Genomic DNA, 19,130 nt, shown 5'->3' with positions numbered 1-19,130 from the left:
TTCACAGCAAATGTCAGTTTAAAGAGTTGAGTTGGTCAGACATGCAGCTAAAGAGCCGTTTATCATCGGGTACAAGTATGGGAGGGGGAAGTATTTGTTCTGGGGAGTATTTGTGTTACAAAGCAGTCGAGAGCTGTGAGTACAGGAGACAGAGCACAGGTTTCTATGATGCATTAAATCAAACTGAATGTACACCTTTACTTCCAATAATAGATTTATAAAATAAAAAATAATAGATGTCTGTCTTATTCCTTAAAGCCTTGCTGGGGCCACATAAGCACTAGACAGCTCAGTTTCACCTTTGTAACGAAAAGCATCCTTATGTACTTAAGGATACTTGTGCTTTTATTTTTTACTCTTTACAGTTTCAATCAGGTGTGTTTCATTTGTTCATCTATATTGATAAATTATTGTACAATAGATTTTCATATTTTCTCCTTGTAGAAAGATGTTCCTTCTTTCTTGCATTCTGATTGTAGTTTTATTAAACCAGGCAATGAGTCCTGGAACCTGGTTGAACCTGCTTGTCGGTGTCCGTTTCCACGGTGAGAAAAGAGAGCACGATCCCGAAGCCACTTCAGTCACCATGAAGCTGCATGTTGTCCAGAATGGCTTTCAGACATTTCCTTTTTTTAATTTCTATTTTATTTCTATTTTTACGTTGTATTTCTCAAACACAAAGCCTTTTTCACACGGGCTGACGAATTTTTTAAGCGAGGCCCAGCCTCGAGTCCGCCTGGTTCTGTTCAACATCGATTAGCATGCAAAAATCTTTTGTGTGAAATTCCTCTTGCAATTATTATTATTTTTTTACTGACCACATTTGTAGTCACAGTCATATTTGAGTGAACTCTTGTATGACACTCGTAATCAATACGCAACAATATTATGTCACCTGATACCTTTCTCAGGAATTTCTGTCTCGTGTCTAAAAGCCGTCGGTTTTGGCCTTGGAGTTCCAGACAGTTTCCTGGCATTGTGAGAAAATTAACAATCCAGGGGTTTCAAGCGAATTCTTTTGTGTAGAAACCGCATGCTTGCATGTGAAGAGCTTGTTTTTCTGTGCCGTACGGATTGATTTTGCGAGCGAAAGACAATAGTGCAGGTTTTTCTATTTTCTTGAACAGTTCACCCTCGGCTAGACGATGTTTATTTTGTGGTGGACTGACAAAGAGAGGCGCACTTGGCTGCGAGACGCCTACTGTCTCTTTGGTTCTCTGCAGATTTCCTTTCATGTGTTTGACTATTGTTGACAATTCTGCATAGTCAAAATGAGCCATACTTGGGTTAGTGTCACGCTCCAAAGCTAGAAGACAATTGCATCGCTGGAATCAAGTCCAAATAGGTAAATATTACTGTGACCAACAAAAAAGCAGGAACTTTCTTATCTTGGTGTGATTTTAGTCAGCTCAAAGTTGAACAAGCAGGAATATCTTATCTGACAGACAGTCATTTGTTTACTGATGTGCCATATAACAAAAATGCAATCAAATACTGATCATGACTTGTAGTGCTTTGATTGATCTGAGTCTTAATCACAAAGTTGACATTTGTCCCTGCAATGCTCCTAACCGATGATTACTGACTGCAAAATGAGGAGTTTCTCCCCGGAGAAGTCGGAAGCCTTTTCACAGAGCACCGTATATTTAATGTCCCGTTTAGCAGAGCGATACTGATCCGCCCTATCATGCTGTAGAATGTTGGAAGGGACTTTCCTGATTGTAAAAGCGGCAACACCGTAATGCAAAAATACTCCATACAAGTTGTGTCTTCATAAAGTTACTCAAGTGAAAGTAATCAATGAGTAAATAATGGTCCAGTAATGAGAGATGGGGGTGATAATATAAAACTGACAGGGGACAGTCAGTATTGAAATACTCTTGTGCTGTTACAGTTCTCATTACAGTATTGGACCATTCTTAATTAGCCATAAACACACAAGGAGCATTTTGTTGTAGGGGTGGGAGTGGGTGATTCTGATTTATCTGTTGATCCAACACTCAAACATTTGATTGTAATACATTTTTGCCATCTCACCAGCCAAATAATAAAAGCGCAAACATTTATTGTAAATCCATCTCTGATTTGAGACAATCGCCAGCAGCTGATGTTAATTTTGCTGAGCTCTCCTCACTCGCAATGAGGAGTTGTTTGGGGGGGGTGATTCCTCCATCAACTGCAGGAGCAGACAAAAGAGTAGGAGGAGTCAGATGGGAGGAGTCACTACAGCTGCTCTCTTTACCACTCATAGCAGAAAACCGTTGGGAGATACCGGCACAAAGGAGAAGTGGAACTGTCCAAATCTGTTGGCGGTGCAAGCTCGTGGAGGATGTCTGAAGGGAGATGCAAAGTCAGAAGTAGAAAGTGAGTGAGTCAGCCTGCCTGGGAGAGAAAGAGAGAAGTGTGTGTGTGTGTGTGTGTGTGTGTGTGTGTGTGTGTGGTTGGGTAGCATTTGCACCCTCAGAACCAAAAGTGCAGCAGCGTTCAGGCTTACTCCAAAAAAGACACCTGGAGTTGGGATCCCGTGAGAGACTGAAAGCCAGCAAGTGCTTTTTCTTTGGGACTAAAAAAGGACAATCGCTGGACTGAGTTTTGACAAACAGAAGGGATTCTACCTTCAGGGCATCTCGGCAGACTTGAAAGTGGATATGCCGTCTGTGGACTTGTCGCCTCGTAGCAGCCGAGGCTCACTCGAGTGAAAAGGACACACATTTGTGTGACTGATTTGCCTGCGTAAGTAAAAGCTCAGTCTGTGACTTTGTTGGGTGGGAGACCGGGCAGGGGGGGGGGAGGGGGGGATGGGGATGGGAGGACACTCTCCACCATAAGGTAACCCCCAAAATAACTCAAGTCTCAACACATCAAGACAGGAGGGAAGCGCGTTGACCATGCGCTGCTGTCCTCTATAGAAGCATTGGTCCTGATTGGACGTGGCCGGTAGCTTCATGCTGCTCTATGCCACACTCTCTGAGTGCATTGTCCCAGGAAGCTCTTTCGTTAGATGTTTTGAACCAAAAAGGACCCCCCCCCCCCCTTCCACTGTTCCTCTCAAAATGTACGACACTATCCCCGGTGACAATTTAACCTTGCAATGGGCTCCAGGGAACGGCTCTTCATGCAGGAACGACGGCTTCAAATACCCGTTGTACAGCACTGTGTTCAGCATCGTGTTTGTGGTGGGACTGGTCACCAACGTCATGGCCATGTACATATTCAGCTGCTCCCTCAAGCTGAGGAACGAGACCACGACCTACATGATGAACCTGGTCGTGTCTGACCTGCTGTTTGTCTTCACGCTGCCGCTGAGGGTTTTCTACTTCATCAACCGCCACTGGCCCTTCGGGAGCATACTCTGCAAGTTCTCCGTCTCGCTGTTCTACACCAACATGTACGGCAGCATGTTCTTCCTCACCTGCATCAGCGTGGATCGCTTTCTAGCCATCGTGCACCCTTTCCGCTCAAGGGCTCTGCGGACCAAACGCAACGCCAAGATGGTGTGCATTGCCGTGTGGGTGCTGGTGCTCTCGGGGAGTCTCCCCACCGGGTTCATGCTGGAGACCACCTCGCTCGAGAACAATACAGGCAACGCCACCTTCTGCTTCGAGAACTTCTCTTCTAAGCAGTGGAAAGCGCACCTGTTTAAGGTGGTGATCTTTATAGAGACGGTCGGCTTCATCATTCCTCTTCTGCTCAACGTGTGCTGCTCCATCATGGTGCTGCAAACCCTGCGCGACCCTCAAGCCATCAATCGCGGGGGGAAGCTGAACAAGACAAAGATCCTTCGAATGATAATTGTTCACCTCTTTATTTTTTGTTTTTGCTTCATTCCCTACAATGTCAATCTGGTTTTCTATGCTCTGGTCCGCTCAAAAACTTTAACGGGCTGCTCTGTGGAATCAGTTGTCCGAACAATCTACCCGATAGCCCTCTGCATTGCTGTGTCCAACTGCTGCTTCGACCCCATTGTTTACTACTTCACCTCGGAAACCATCCAGAACTCCATCAAGCGGAAATCTCAAGGCCGACACTCTTGTGACGCAAAGTTCTCTGAGGCGCCACAGTCAGACAGCAGCAGCTCCACCCTGCAGTGTAGCCTGAGGAACCTCAAAGCCAAAGTCTTCCACAATGAGTCTGCAGTGTGAGGGTGCGCTTGCCACAGGCGGAACGAGATCGCATTGCAATTCAGCATTCCATAGGATGAGGAAGGAACCTTGAGACAGCGGGAATGGATTTGCAGTGTTTCATGTTTAAGTCCTCACCTCAGGGCAAATGTTTGGGGACCAGGCACAGCTGGCTGTTGGTTCACATCTGTGGATCAGCTATTACCGCTTGCTAATTTCCATTTCCTGTGTAATATGCTGTAATTGTGTTAAACTCAGTTACTCTGCCAGTGACCTGGAAGGGAACGTCATCACTGAACAGGAGAATTAGATTTCTGAGTGCTTAATGTTCCTGTTTATTTGTGGTGATGCTCTAGCAGTCGGTGATTATTTAACATGAAGATATATAAAGCTGTAGCTTCTATAGGGCTTTGTTTTGTTGTGAATAACAATTAAGTGCCTTTTTTCATTTCTTTTTTTTTATCGTAGACTATTATTAAACGCACTGACAGTTTTCCACATGCTGCCTTCATCCCACAGTAATAAATAAAAGGCTTGTACTTGTCAATCCAAGTTCGCTGATGGCTTTTTGTCGTATGTTCATTTCAGTATCGATAAGTAATGAATCTGAACATGGCCTAATAACGCAAAGGGGCTTGTGGGTACGGTCTATTTGTCACATTAAGCCTTGTGTGACACTTTGCTTCATACCATCAAAACGTCTGTAAAGCCAGTCCTGCATGTAAATGAGGAGATATGGAAGTGGAAGTAGCAAGTCCCCGGGTGGGGGGGGGGGGGGGGGGGGGCGTGCCAGCTTCCTGTGTGGCAGTGGCAGAAGAGAGGAAGTCTTTATTCATGCCAACTGTCAAAAACTGGCTGTTCACGTCTTCAATGAGCAATATTTATGTAAATAAGATTAAAGAAGCATAAAAAGAAGAATGAATTGCTTGCTACAACAATGTCTGCTTAGACATAAGGGGGATCGGGAAGTGGTCGATGATCATTTTATGTTTAACAGGACCTAGATAAGAGATGCATTATCCAGGAGCGTGCTGTTTTCTTCCTCCACGAGGACCTGGTTTTTAAAATCGTCACCCTCAAGGGTTGTCCTCTTCACCAGAGCAGATCATTCAGCAGAGAGACACGGCAACTCAGGAAGCTCAAACAAAACAGGAATAATCAAGTTTGCTCCTGCAGGAAACTGAAAAAAATACAAGCCTGAGACATTTTCTCTGCCGTGGACAAATTTGCAAGTGGCATGTCAGCGAGGCGTCAGCACAGCATGCAAGCAAATAACAGAGCGCACATGCTATTGACACTGCCTGAAGGTCAGTCAGAGCAACTCTGGATTCACCGAAGGGCGTCGTGTGAGCGAAACGAGGACGGCGCTAAAGACCTGGGTCGTTGGATGACGAGACAGTGGAGGACTCGTTTTTTTTGTCAGAGGAATCTTCCCCTGAGTGAAGCCACATGCTGTCGGATCATCAGGCATCGGTTCTTCAGGAGCGATCTGAAAATACAGCACAGGGCCTCTAACCACCTGGAGCAGAGACGGGGCACGCAAAGGAAGTCGCACTTTAATGTAAGACATGCGTGTAACTGTGTCGAGAACAAATTAATAAAAGTTTTAAGTTTTTTGCATCTCTTGTAAAAATCAAGAAACACTTTTCTCAAATGCAATAATGGATTCCAGGAAAAGTGTGTGAACGAGTTGTGTACATGCATTAAGCTGTGTGCAAAGGGCTGGAAGGGACCCCCCCCCCCCCCCCTTGTAAACTGCAGGCCTCTCTGCATACACACAGCAGTTATCTAATCAGCCCGACCTCGCCGCCCCAGGAGGCCACAGAGTGAGAAAACGCAGACACCATGCAGAACGTTCTGGTCTCCATATGCTGGAATAATTATAGATCAGCGCGTGCATCAAAGAGGGCTTCTGGAAAATAATGAAGTTACTCGCAGGCTGGGTCGCAAAAAGCATTGATTGAGTAGCTGTCTACTTCGTGGTACTCGCAAGAAGTTACTATTCTCCTGCGGTACGATGATCCCCATGCTCCCTCCAATGAACCTCTTAATGGCTGCTTTGAAGTTCTGTCAGTCTCAACCGGGAGTCATTTCTGCTGGGGCGTTAACAGTGACCTGAGTGTGTGTGTGTGTGTTTTCTCTGGAAACATTGTCTCTGCCTTCAGGGAGACAAATTAGACAACTTTTCCGAGGCATTGAAATGTGCTCTGCTGGAGGCAGAATCTTGTGTTAAGTACCGGTAATCGTGTACCAGGATGTGGTTTGACAGAAACAAGGATCTTGCTTGATTACTCTGTAAAATGAGATGCAGCAATAACTGAAGAACCAGAGGTGGAAGGAGGTAGGTGGGTTTAATAACTGCACCGACCAGTTGTGTCACCTCAACCCTTTAGCAGGCTTTATCAATGCCTGGAGGAGCTACATGATTAGATGTGGAGAGAATATTGCTAAAACACCTCCTCCATGTGTGCACCTTGATGTTTTAAAGCAAATAATGTGTGCTGCACCACATTCCAAGCCTGCTACGGTCAGGAACGCTCATGTTTGGGTCATTGTTTATAATGGACAGATTTCAACCATGTTTAGAACCTGTCTGTGCTTGAAATCAGTGGATAACGATTTGTTTGTTAGTTTGGTGAAACTCTCAAACTGAGAAAAGTGCGACGTTAATCAATAGCAAAGATGCTCTGCGACTTCTCTCGCTTTGTGAATCCTCATTCCCATGAATGAGGACATACTCATTATCTTATATTAAGTACTTAACACATCCTGTTGTCTTCAAGGTCTTTGGCCTGGAGCAAGATCGAGTACTGTAGGTTTTCAGCTGCTTCAGTCTGAATGTTTCAGACTCATTTTACCGTACATGGTTTTATGCATGTTCTATTGGAAACTGGTTGGGTTTCATTTTGGTTCAGAGTCATTAATCAGGAGACTCCCGGGGATTGAAGCGACGTCTGACCTGCCAGTGTGAACACTTCAACCCTCTCTTGTGGTTGCAGAGAAAACAACCCGCCCCCGTTTCAAGCAACCGATTCACGAGGGAAAATTAACCTCTGTGCTTTCTCGACGCCAACGCGAACGGAAATGAAAAAATGAACTGTTGCATAGCAATTTACAAAAGTTAATCAACCCATTTTGAAGAAGAAAAGTCTTCTGATTTATATGTAAAATAAACACTCGCCGCCTTTGTAATACATGCTGCCTGTTACTGCAGCTGTTGAGCAATGCAGAAGTGCATCTGATCTGATCACCAGGGCTTGTTCTGCAGGCTGTGATCCTCCCCATGCTTCACGGAGGGGCTCCGCTGGGCACATGGCAGGATTAGTGCTACCCAGGCCTCACCAATACTAAATCAGTGACTCATAAACAAATGTCCATAACAGCCCTCACGGCACAGCCGTACATGAAGCCTGTACGTACAGGTCAGGCTTGAGGTCAGCATGCTGCCCATGAGAAATGTTACCTCTCAGGCCACACAATGGCGTCCCTGTCCCGCTGAGCAGGATTCGCTCTCCTCTCAGACCACACTGAGAAAGCCCCTTCGCCTCATAGTCTGCTCAACTGTTAACCGTTTCGAAAGCCACAATTCTTCCAAAGATTTAAACATGACGTAGATTTAGATATGACCTAGTAATCCTTTTAGACCAGTCTTCTGGAGAAGAAGCTATTTATTTCGAGATTGTGGCTTCACAGCAGAATGGGCACGGCTCATTGGTGCCCAGAGGTTATCTGAATCCGAAAAGAAAATACAAAATTAGCCCTTTGTAAAACGCAAATTAGGCCAAGAATGTGGCTCCCACGCAGACCGAGCAATGTCAGACAAACATTGACCAACATGGAGGAAAACTCAAGTAGTAAAAGCTGACAGATCAGAAAGGATTCGAAGCAGGCTTTCCTCACGTTTTAGCGTAAATGCCAGGTGATAAATGCAAAATGGACAGAAATGTCACCATTGAGATTTGAGTGGATGTTAAAAGGGCCGTTATTTGTGGGTGCAAAAGTTAACAAATGCTTTCAGTGCCGTGGGACGGTAACACTCCCTGCTCGGCGCAGGCCTGCGGCCTCTGAGTGCTCTTCTGGTTAATTAAAGGTTTTAAGGTCAGAGGTTTCATGGCTCCTGGGGCCCGCCTGTCACACTGGGACGTGGTCACCGGACACCTTTACCTGCTTTAAGCCTCGCAATGCGCAGGAAGCACTAAAGACGGCAGTGTCGCTAAGCTCACGCCGTTCCTGTGTGTCTGTTGTTCCTCCGTGGATTCTGTCCCGGTTTTCCTCAGAGCTGACATCTCTGCAGAAAGCTTCCAGCTTAGTGAGTGACATGGACCTGGAAGAACCCACGGCGCCGTGTCTGATGGCAGCTGACGTAAAAGTAAAGAGCTGTTCCCTGTAAAGAATGAACAGCACTTCTCTTTACTGACTGAGTCACGGTAGCAGGTTTCATTGTTCCCTCCAGTGCGATTCATACCGGCTTGCAGCTATAAACGGCTGCGAAAACTTCAAATCCAGAAAAGGCCTTTCTAACCATCAGCAGCCAGAGATCACGGGGTCATCTTGCATCTGCACAGCTCTTCCTGAGTGAGGCTGGGGGGGGGGGGGGGGGGTAGTCAAAAAACAAAGGGGGAGCCGAGATTGTGCAGATAGCACATGTCAACAGAGGTGATGACAGAAAACAAGGGTTGAGGTGTGCAGACAATCTGTAAAAGGGCGTCATCTGATAAAAAAGAAAAAGGAAGCCACTTGATTGATTGGTGTCAGCGAGGCCACCATGAGGAGCAGAGAGAAAATGCAAAAAGCGCTTCTCATCATACATCACGGCAAGAGATGCAATCATATTGACCAAGAGTGGATATAGAGACGTAGGATGTAGCGCAGAGGAGCTACACACTCAAAGAGACACGACTTCACATCCTTCCTGCAGGATGCACCAGTTCAGCGGCTGGTTTTTCCCGTCTGCATTTTGTTCTGCAGGGCAGGATTTGCATCTTTGACTCAGAAGTTTAACATTTATTGGATATGTTTTATTTAACTGCACTAAGATACAAAAATTAGAATAGAATCTAGCACACAAATGGGAGAAAGAAAATACACTTGTGGCTCTTACACAGAACGCAAGAAAATAACTGTGAAATTAACTGGACTGGAAAAATACTTAGTCTAAAGATATAAATCAGAATAATATCTCATCTGATAAAGCAAACAAACACAATTCACACGTTGACTGATTGTAAAGTTTCAGTTTTTTCACAGTGCTAAATAGAAATAGAAATAGAAATAGAAAAGAAACCCAGCAAAAAGAATTCCAAGTATTTTTATTCCTTCCACTCCCCTCAGTTTCACACAACATGGCTGAGCCCAAAAGATGCTGTCGAGTTCATCGGTGATGCTGATGATGCTGTAGCTTCACCCCTTTATCCGTTTCACTGCTAAACACGGACATCTGCAGAGGTACAGGGGGAAACGTGTTAGAATCCAAATACTGGGGGCTGCAGTGTGTCCTGGAGGGGGGGTTCAAGTTAAAGGGCAAACTGTAAACCCAGGCTTCCTCTATAAACACAACTAAGAGCAGATACGGTATCTGGGAAAGCCTTTTCATACAGCAGGGTTTTTTTCTGTCGGCCAATGGGAGGCTTCGGTCATCAGCAGACCTTGGCAGCAGGATACTCCGTCCCTGGCGTGACCGTTGGTGAATCAGCATCATTATCGCTTTGTTGACTCGAAGGTCCTAAACTGTATCTACATCCTGTTAAGGCCAAACTGTGACGGGAGAGGCTAGGCTCTGGTTTCAGTTGCAGAGCGTGCGGTCAAGATATAGTCTGCTTTTATTCCAAATGTTTAAAGTGCGTTTTATCTTCATCGCAACTATGAGTCACAATCTCTGATCCATCTTCAATGGGACGCACATTTCTAAGAAAATAGTCTCTTAAATTCCCGTTTAAGGAGTTGGATGGGTCTTATAAATCATTTCATCTCCACCTAGTGGCGTAAAAAAGAAAACACTCCGGCTCGGTCATCTCTTCTGGCACTCTTGTGGTCGCAGCAAATTAAAAACTGTTCAGTCCTGCAGATGTTTGGTTTGTCAACACGTCGCCGGGTGGATAAAAGACAAAGACCAACAGTTGAGGGTGTTTAGTCTACTTTTGATATTGCAGAGGAAATGGACATCAGATGCTGTGGGCAGGCTCAAAACGGCGTGGCCCCCACGGAGACCCAGCTGCTGTGGGCTAATGCTTCCTGCTTCCTAAAGACAAACAGGAGCTTCCAGACAGTTCCAATCTGCTGGGAATGTTATCACTGTTAATCTGGACAACGCACAGCAGATGTCCAAATCAAAGAGAGAGACACACACACACACACACACACACACACACATCTTAAAAATCTGCGTAAAAAAGGGATTTAATAAGACAACGAAAGGCATTGATATTCAATGTGGGCTCATGAAAGCTTTTGTTGAGTTAAAATTGGTTCTTAATAGGAATCACGCCCATCTTGTGTGCATCAAGTGAATTGTGGGTTGCCATCTGCAAAGAGTTAGGATTTTTACTTCATGTAAACCTTCGTATTGACCTTCCACATAAAGCCGGCGAGAAGGAATGAGCCTTCATTGCCCCAAAACCATTCTTTCAACCTCATCCATCCAGTCGCTCGGGCAGTCTTCCTCAAAGTCTCTGTGAAGAGAGTGAGAGGAGGTTCTATTAGCGTTGTCGCACAGATGCCACTTCATGCAAATACTAGAATTACTGTGAATAATCCTTTGGAGTTTTTCCATTCATGTTCATTTTGCATCTACTTTACAGCCCAACATTCTCTTATTTGGCAGTGAAAGAAAGAGAACTACACACAAGTATTAATCAGAGTACTTTGACTTTGGTAAATGGCAAATATGCCTTAAAAGACTTAAAGACTTAAACTGAATCAGATGCCCGTCATGAGTTGTCCAATCACAGCGGATGGAATCTGCTCAGCCGTGTTAATACCGTGCCGAGGAGAAGCCAGGGTTCCTTACGTGTCCTCGTCATCAGAACGAGGCTGAAGCCGGTCCCCGTCTCCAGCCGATGCCGGCTCAGCGCCGTCAGGGTCGTCGCCCTGCGACTGGGACAGAGGGCCCAGCAGAGGGTCGTCTCCTAAACACGGAAACCGCAGCGTCCCAGAGGCTGAGGGTTATCCACCTCACCGACATGTTGCCGTCATGTGGCCAAAACCGATATGAACACACCTCCCCTTCTGATTAGGAAGGTGCTGGAGGCTCTGCTCAGCGGGGCCTTCTCCAACACACTCAGAAGCCTCTCAGGAGGACATTTGTCCCATCGTCTCCTCTCCCCGCCGTCCTCTGGCACACCTGGAAAACAGGAACACAGCAGAGACGTGAACTCGTGGTACATTTTCCGTGGAAGTGATGCAGACGCTACCGCTGCCACACATGCTTGAGTAGAACCTATGAGGGTCTGGCTGGTTGTCGGCGTGCTGCCAGATGAGCTGAGGCTGGCGTGGGCCAACATCTGGAGCACGGTGTCGGATGGCTCGGCGGCCCACTTCTTTCTGGGACCCTGGCCTTCACATAAAACGGTAAACAGTCGTGTGATTTATATTGTTGTCTGGGAGACATTTTTCTTGAACATTAGGTCAAACACAATTTAAAGTCAGGTGATTTTTTTTCCCCACACCTATGATAAGTAACTATGGATCATTTAGAAGCATCAAACCCTTTTCTCCCAGGAGACGAGCGACCTTTATTCCCTCTCCTCTGTTCCATCGACCCGTACATCTCCCGCGTTCCTCCCTCTCCGTCGCCTGTAAAGTCTCAAAGCAACGCAGAAAGTTAAACGCGTAACACGATCGCTGCAGCCATCTGAACTAACAGCAGCGTGCCAAAGGTCAGATCCCACACGCACTCAGCACAGCGGGACAGTTTGTGTAAAAGTTTAAATTCTCGTTTCAACGCCGTGCTGTGTCAGTGTGTTGTTATGACGGATGGGCAGCCATGAAGTCACTTTGCTTAGAGTGAAAGTGACTTTCCTCACGCAGGAAGCTGAAACTGCAGTGAACAGCGCTCGTCTTTGTACCTGGGGTGGCAGATGTGTGAGCAGGAGTCTGGAAACTCGATGGGAGCTCAGGATGGTGTTCAGGGACGGCCTGTCTTTGGGGTTTGTCTTAAACATCTGCTTGACCAAATACCGCAGCTCGTAGGGCAGGTGGTTTGGGAGGGGAGGGTACGCACCCCGGCACACCTTAAGGATAAGGCTCTTCCAGCTCGGTGCCTGGAACTGTACACAACACAAACATTTCACATTAGCTCCTGGAACTGAAAGTGACAAGGCGGGGCCTTCGCCATGTCAGCACAGCATTCTTTTTGCAGAATCTCACGGTGCCGTAAGATGGGAGCACAATGTTGCAATGAATAAAAGGCCACAGGTGCATTGGAGGGTAAATACCGGGTGGCGCAGGGTGCAGAGCTCGTAGAGAACGCAGCCCAGAGACCACACGTCGCTGCAGAACACAGAAGCGCCGACATTTAATCAGACATGCATCATCTGCTGGCACAATCACAAAGATACCAGCCTGGTTAACTCAAACACGAGAAACTTCTCGCCAGGAAATCTCTGCAGATATTTGGGAAGTTACTCATTGCTTGTGCATGTATTGACCAAGCTTCTCGAATGAATGGGTTAACTATAATGGGAAAAACAAAATCAAGCCTGGAACGGAAACTTGACAATTTAGTAAAGATCATGATTGTTATTTTTCTTTTTTTTACTCCATTGTATGAAAAGGTCTGAATGTTGTCTGTTTGGCCAAAGGGCAGTTACCGGTACGTCCCAGATCGTTTCAATGTGAAGTACTAATGAGAGCCATTAGAGGCGCTTCTTTAAGCCGACCTCAGTAGGGCTGGAACGGAGAATCAACAGATTGCTTCTGAATGATTCCTTTGATCTTGAGCCACATAGTGGAGGGATCAACTCAACAAATGTGTCACAAACCTTTTATTGTTGTACGGCTTATTGTCCCAGATTTCTGGGGCCACATAATATGGGGTTCCCACATAAGCTTGAGCATAGGACGTTGGGCTGGAACACAAACAGTCGTTACAGTTGAAATAAAACAGCAATAACTTTTCTTTTTTAAATGCAAACATTTGTTACACCGCTCATCCGGGTACCTGTTCAGAATACACGCTGAGCCAAAGTCCCCAACCTTGATTGTCCCATCATCTGTCAGAAAAATGTTCTGAGGAAGTGAAAGACAAGGAATGCAAAGAACAGCCGATCATTTCTGTGACGCCGTCCTCTAATCTCGAGAGTTTATTTCACCCTGATGAGAACCAGATCAAGAAAATCTGACTTTCCTCAAGGGTTCCAAATATCTGTTCTACTTATATTAAACACTGATGACAGAAATGCAGACGGGTTTTAATGACTATTGTACCTTAGATTTCAAATCTCTGTGTAAAACTCGTTTGTTGTGGATATGCAGCGTCGCAGCGCACATTTGAGCAAACCACCTCACGATCTGAGAAAAAGTTCAAACAACTGATATTAAGAGCAATATAGAGAAATAAGAACAAAAATACATGATGAGAACAGATGCAAGTCGTTGGGTCCTACATCATCAACACAGAAATGTGCAGCCTTCTGCTGGCGGATCCTCTGGAGCAGGTCTCCTCCGCTGCAGTACTCCATAACGATGTACAGGAGATCAACCGCTGGATAGGCACAAACACCATGACCTATTTCACTGTCCAAAATGCAGACTATATGCAGAAAACATCTCTTAATATGTTTTAAAAGGAGCGTTACATGTGTGAATACCTTCAAATGCCTCCCTGAACGCCACGATATTAGGATGTTTCATTCTGGAGAGCAGGATGGCTTCGCTCCTGGAATTCTTCAATTTGGACTGATTCTATAAAAAATGCAAACAAACACATCTCGCAAAAACAAATATTCTCCCGTCTCTGAACAGGCAATCTGCACACATTTCCATATATGATGCCATGGCTATAAACAATCTGAATTTAAGGAAAGAGTCCAAAATATCTTCCTGTTTAATTCATTGTTTCTGCTAATATGATTTTTTTTTTAACAGGGATACTGGCTGCAGTGGAACGGCCCAGTTGAAGTCAAGCTACAGTTTGAATCACTACCTCGGATTGTAAATACCTTTGGCAGCTGGATTTCCTTCACCGCATAATTCTCCTGGCTGCTTTTACACAAAACTAGCAAAGCCCGACCGAAGGACCCTTCACCGAGGACCCTCCGGAGGGAGTATCTCTCCATAGAGCTCCGAGAACAGCCACAGGACACATCAAACTGCGGTGGAGGTGACTCTGCGCTACAGCTTTTATTCTGTTAGACTCAAGGGCTGGAATTGAGACATTTACGAAGTATAACAACGGAAATAGGCACCTAAACGCATCTAGCCGGGCGGAAGAGGGCTGCTGATTTGTTACTCTGAGGTCACATGGTAAATTCTTATTGGTTACACCGAAAATCTAAGACGCCATTGGCTGGGCCTGTACCAATATAATTCTGTTTACGTCTCCGACGTTCAGGAAGTGAATAACGTTTAAAAGCAGAGTAATTTAATTTAATTTTTTATTTTTATCTTCACCACGAAATTTGAGAACGCAGATTATTGTTGTGTGTTTTGACCCAGGTCTGTCACAGCGTTATCGTCTCGGACTCTTCTGCGCCACCGAAGCACAGAGACGTTTCTAGGAACCGGAAACATCCTCACGAAGCTGTCACGGCGAGGCCAAGTCTTCCTGGGTCGATGGTGACGTCATATGTCACTAAAACGTAAATAAAAATAAAATAAAACCCCGCATTTAGGCCCTCGTCCCTTAGAAGACGCTCCTTTCAAATGACATCAATTAGTTTGATACTTACAAGAATTTACACTGTGAATTGACAACATGAGTTTGATGCCCAATATTGACGAAGGAGCTTCCGTTTTTGTCACTGGAAGTTTTTTTTTTTTTTTTTTTTTTAATGCAGAGTAATTTTAGCATGTACACCTACACACAGTCAGTACAAAAAAATAAAAAAATAAAAAAATAAATAAAAAATGAAGTGAACGACAAGAGCCGGTTCCCGTCATTGGGAGCCGATTATGAGCCAAAACGTTTTTTTTATGTTAAAGTCTAACGTGATTGGTCGAGATGTGTGTGGGCGTCTGTGTTTCCACAACGAGGGGTGGGGGGGTGGAGGGAGAGAGAACTTTGTAGAAACTAAACACGCTAGAAAAGGTAAGGAAAGAAAAAAATCCGTGATAGAAAACGGAGTAAAATCTGGACACATTTTAATGTGGTTGACGGCACAAAGGCTGACTGCAAAATAAAAATCTCATTCCTCGCAGGCTCTACAAGACGAGCGATGGAACCTGCTAATGAAGTTTGTCAGTATGTCCACTGCAAGTGTTGCTGCAGCATCGTCCAGTAAACTAGCTAGACATTTCATTAACATTTGCTATATTGTATGTTTTTACGTCAGTACCTAATTTTACAGAATGCACATGATTTGGTATTAAATTAATTTTGACAACAACAACAAAGCTAGACCACTATGAGCCTAAAGAGTCTGACCCCAGCAGCATCGTCCAGTAAACTAGCTAGACCTGTAGCTAGACCACTTTTTCAGCAAGTAATTAGTAATAAGTAATAAATTACCGATCTTGAGTGACTTGCCCAACACTGGTTATCTCCTACAAATTTAAATATTTGCTCTCTTCCTTATTTGTTGTTGTGTGACGTAAATCATCTTGCAATGTGCGTTATGGCCACTAGATGGTGCCCGCGCACAGTGCACAGTGATCTGTTCCACAGCCCATTACACCGACACAAGTTGCCTCGTCTGATAAATCACCTGAAATGCTCTTGGTCTGCCAGTTTGCTTTCAAGATTCGAAACAATTTTTCAACATTTTATCTAAAAATTAGCGGCCTACTGTCTCCCAGTGTAATGTTATATTGGAGCATCCTGCGTATAATAAATTTTTTAAAAGTTAATTTTCTCGCCAATGTTTTATAATTTATTCCGTTAACTAATGTTATTAAGTCTGCAGCATTTAGCTCTCTTCATAATGTTGTTGTTTTTTCCTCCACAAAGGCCTTAATTAACTGGTTCAAACTTATATTAAAATAATATGCATATCAACTGTCAAATATTTTCTGAAGGAAATGTTCAGATAAATAAATATATCAAAAAGGATAGAGAGATGGAGTGTGTGGAGATGAAGTGTCCTTTGTCCAAAAATGAATCTGTAGATTGTACACCTCATGTAACTGTAATACCTGAAGGCAATCAGTGCTCCCACACTCCCAGAACAGTACAGACATTAAAACCTGTGTGTCCTCACTCGCCCCGACTGAATGGCTCGTCTGTGTTCTTAATAATATCACTAAGACATGACGATGTATTGCTGAGGTGGCACTAAAGGAAATGAGTCAGTACAGTGATAAAAAGATGGAGGAGGTGAGGCCCATTACAGATTTGTTGAAATGGGGAAGGTGTGCCGCAGGGAGATGGAATTGTTGCCACAAACTACATTAAAAAGTTGGAAACAATGGAAATTGAGCTGCTTTTGGTGGAGGTGTGAGCTCTCTGTGTGCTTTACAGTTTGAAAATATCTTTTAAATAATGACATCACATTATAATGAAATGTATATCTAATATATTTAAAAAAAGAATCAGGTAAATTATGTTACAACCATAACAAGAGCGTGGGCAGTGCATTCTTCCCTGCTCTGACTCCGACCTGGTCTCTTGGGCTGCAGAGTATGAGGTGAGACTGAGGTGAGAGGAATCTAAACTATCACATCCGGTTGTTAACATTAAACAGCAGATTGGACTTCCTGTGAAGCTTAACAAGATGCTTTTTGTATAATTGGCTAAAAGCACAATAGCAACTGCTAGTTTGAAATCTGCTCTGTGCAGTTCAAAAGTGAAGAACTTTTTCATGTATGCAATCTAAAATTCTAAATATTACTTCTCATAGCAGATGTCCACCGAAGGGTGACGCTGTGTTAGTACTTGTGTCTGAGAAAGAGCCTTTAACACACGATGATGCTGCTTCTGCAATAACGGATATCCAGGTGTCTGGGATGCACAATCCTAACATAAAGTAGCAATGTATTGAAAAATCGACAGTAGATGACAAGAAAGAAAGTCTCGAGCATCCTGGGGTCAGGCCACCACGTGGGTCTACTTGATATAAGAGATTTGAAGAGTACGTGTAATGGACACGGCATCCTAGTGACTCTCAAACTACTGGGTCATGAGAAGCTCGGGAACACGACATAGCCGAGACCCAAAAAGTACGATATTCTCTACATGAAAAAAAGCAACCAAAGGGTTAAACGATTCAAGCCTGTGAGAGGCTGCCCAGATGGCACATTTTATTATAGAGGATTGAACAAAGAACATTTCAATCTAATTAGATGTTGATAATAAAATTAAGAATGAAATAAAAGGTTATGACAAATAACAACAATTTTATTTGCGTGTGAGTGATGCTACTGATGAAATAAGAATGATACATGTCACCTGATTCCATACTAATGGATCAATGCCCTCGCTTTAACAATGCTTAAAGGCTGAACCAGGAATGAACAAATGAGGTGAAAAGAAATCACAATTCATTTTGACTATCGGAGTGAAGAAACACAGCAAAGAAACAGAATCCTTCGTCTTGCGTCGGTGAGCCTAATCATGGGTGATGAAGACGACTCTGTGGGATGATCCAAAGCTCACTTGACCTTTAAGGCCCATTAAGAACCGAATATAAGAGGCTTCATCGCCGGTCTTGAACTGGGAACACATCGCTTCTGTCACCTTGTGCCCCTTTTTTCACTTAATTGGCTTCAGTGCTGTTTATTCTTTATCCCCCGCAGGCTTCTGGGCATGGACCAGGCTGCCTCTCCTCCTGATGCACAGCTGCTTGCTAATACTAACACACATGCTGCTCTTACAAACAAGATGACATCACCATCGTTCGTGATACCCGGCGAGACGTTCTGCAGGACGTCGCCGTTGGATGTTTCGCTGCTCTTCAGGATTAAATGAGGGATGAGGTGAAGCATGCTTCTCTAAATCTTATTGAGCGTTTGAGAGAATTAGGAAATATATGAAACACAACAATGATGATTATTTTCTAAGTTTGAATAGGATAGAATACTTGAAACATACTTAAGCTGCATTAATCAAATTTGACCACCGGAAGGCAGAAGAAGGTAAAAACATGCATGCAGACGGCCTGAAATGGAATGGCCGACGCCTCATGACACTGATCCAGCACGTATTTTATGTCTCTCCTTTAACAAGCTGTGACTTTAAGCACCGTGTGCCGGCGCAATGTGTGCCACAATTCATCGAAGGCTTTGTGTTTACACAAGATATTTTCCTGGGGTTCGTTCCTGCTCTTGGAGCTAAGTGCAGTATTCTTGGAACACCAACCACATGCTGTATTTTATTGCAGTTCAGCCTTGTGGTAATTGTCTCAAAATTCCACACAAGTCTCTGTGTCCCCACATAAATTACACAGGAAAATGTCACCGAGCCCCCCGAGGAAGTTACCTTAAAAGCGCTGGGTACCAATTACACAGAGAACGTGTTGTACTTTCACCAACAGCATGTTTTTGAAAGGCATTTTGGCTATATTTACTTTTGGAAGAAAAAAAACATTGATCTTGTTAAGTGACTAATCTTCCCCCTCGTCACCCTCGTCACCCTCGTCATCCTCGCCGATCTGTGCTTATCGGTGATTGTTTGGGCCTTGGGCTGGGAAGCAGAGACGTCCACCTGTTTGCTGGTTCAAGTCCCAGCCTGGATGAAATGTGAAGTTGGACTAGTGGCTGGAGAGGGGAAAGTCCAATCTTTACTAGTGTGTGTAAAGATAATTTAATTGTGTGCTTGCAACTTTGTCAATGACATAAATAAAGCTTTCTTTCAATTGCGAAACGCATTTCTGCTTCTTGCCCGTAAATGGTTGTAATTGGACAAACATTTGTGGAGTG

The 19,130-nt window shown here is 44.4% G+C and overlaps 2 protein-coding genes and 1 long non-coding RNA gene across 3 annotated transcripts in view; 2 read left to right on the top strand and 1 right to left on the bottom strand.

The window, feature by feature from the left end:
* The first annotated feature begins 3,053 nt into the window (after positions 1-3,053).
* Positions 3,054-4,649, top strand: LOC137901428 (lysophosphatidic acid receptor 6-like). Its single transcript, XM_068745458.1, has one exon. The coding sequence runs from the start codon at positions 3,054-3,056 to the stop codon at positions 4,140-4,142; it is 1,089 nt and encodes a 362-aa protein (XP_068601559.1). The 3' UTR covers positions 4,143-4,649.
* A 4,735-nt stretch (positions 4,650-9,384) lies between these two features.
* On the bottom strand, positions 9,385-14,395 carry nek3 (NIMA related kinase 3). Its single transcript, XM_068745240.1, has 13 exons — positions 14,279-14,395; positions 13,928-14,021; positions 13,724-13,821; positions 13,545-13,628; positions 13,279-13,346; positions 13,100-13,186; positions 12,554-12,608; positions 12,185-12,385; positions 11,825-11,912; positions 11,557-11,673; positions 11,338-11,460; positions 11,128-11,245; positions 9,385-10,789 (listed from the first exon to the last, which is right to left on the bottom strand). The coding sequence occupies exons 1-13, from the start codon at positions 14,393-14,395 to the stop codon at positions 10,723-10,725; spliced, it is 1,317 nt and encodes a 438-aa protein (XP_068601341.1). The 3' UTR covers positions 9,385-10,722.
* Positions 14,396-15,334: 939 nt separating this feature from the next.
* The window catches only part of LOC137901229 (uncharacterized), a 36,932-nt gene continuing 33,136 nt past the window's right edge, over positions 15,335-19,130 (top strand). Inside the window, exons 1-2 of the long non-coding RNA XR_011105702.1 lie at positions 15,335-15,366; positions 18,009-18,188. This is a non-coding gene — a long non-coding RNA (uncharacterized lncRNA). The remainder of the gene's footprint in view (positions 15,367-18,008; positions 18,189-19,130) is intronic.

Source organism: Brachionichthys hirsutus, chromosome 11, assembly GCF_040956055.1.
Source record: "Brachionichthys hirsutus isolate HB-005 chromosome 11, CSIRO-AGI_Bhir_v1, whole genome shotgun sequence".
In the NCBI taxonomy this organism is placed as follows: Eukaryota; Metazoa; Chordata; class Actinopteri; order Lophiiformes; family Brachionichthyidae; genus Brachionichthys; species Brachionichthys hirsutus.
The sequence above is the reverse complement of the archived record's forward strand: the minus strand, read 5'-3'. Positions and strand labels throughout refer to the sequence as shown.

Coding starts and splice junctions, on each gene's coding strand:
- LOC137901428 (XM_068745458.1), top strand. CDS start 3,054: ATGTACGACACTATCCCCGGTGACAATTTAACCTTGCAATGGGCTCCA.
- nek3 (XM_068745240.1), bottom strand. CDS start 14,395: ATGGAGAGATACTCCCTCCGGAGGGTCCTCGGTGAAGGGTCCTTCGGT. Junction 11,913..12,184: donor TCACACATCTGCCACCCCAG/GTACAAAGACGA, acceptor GAGACTTTACAG/GCGACGGAGAGGGAGGAACG. Junction 11,461..11,556: donor AACCAGCCAGACCCTCATAG/GTTCTACTCAAG, acceptor CCTGTTTTCCAG/GTGTGCCAGAGGACGGCGGG.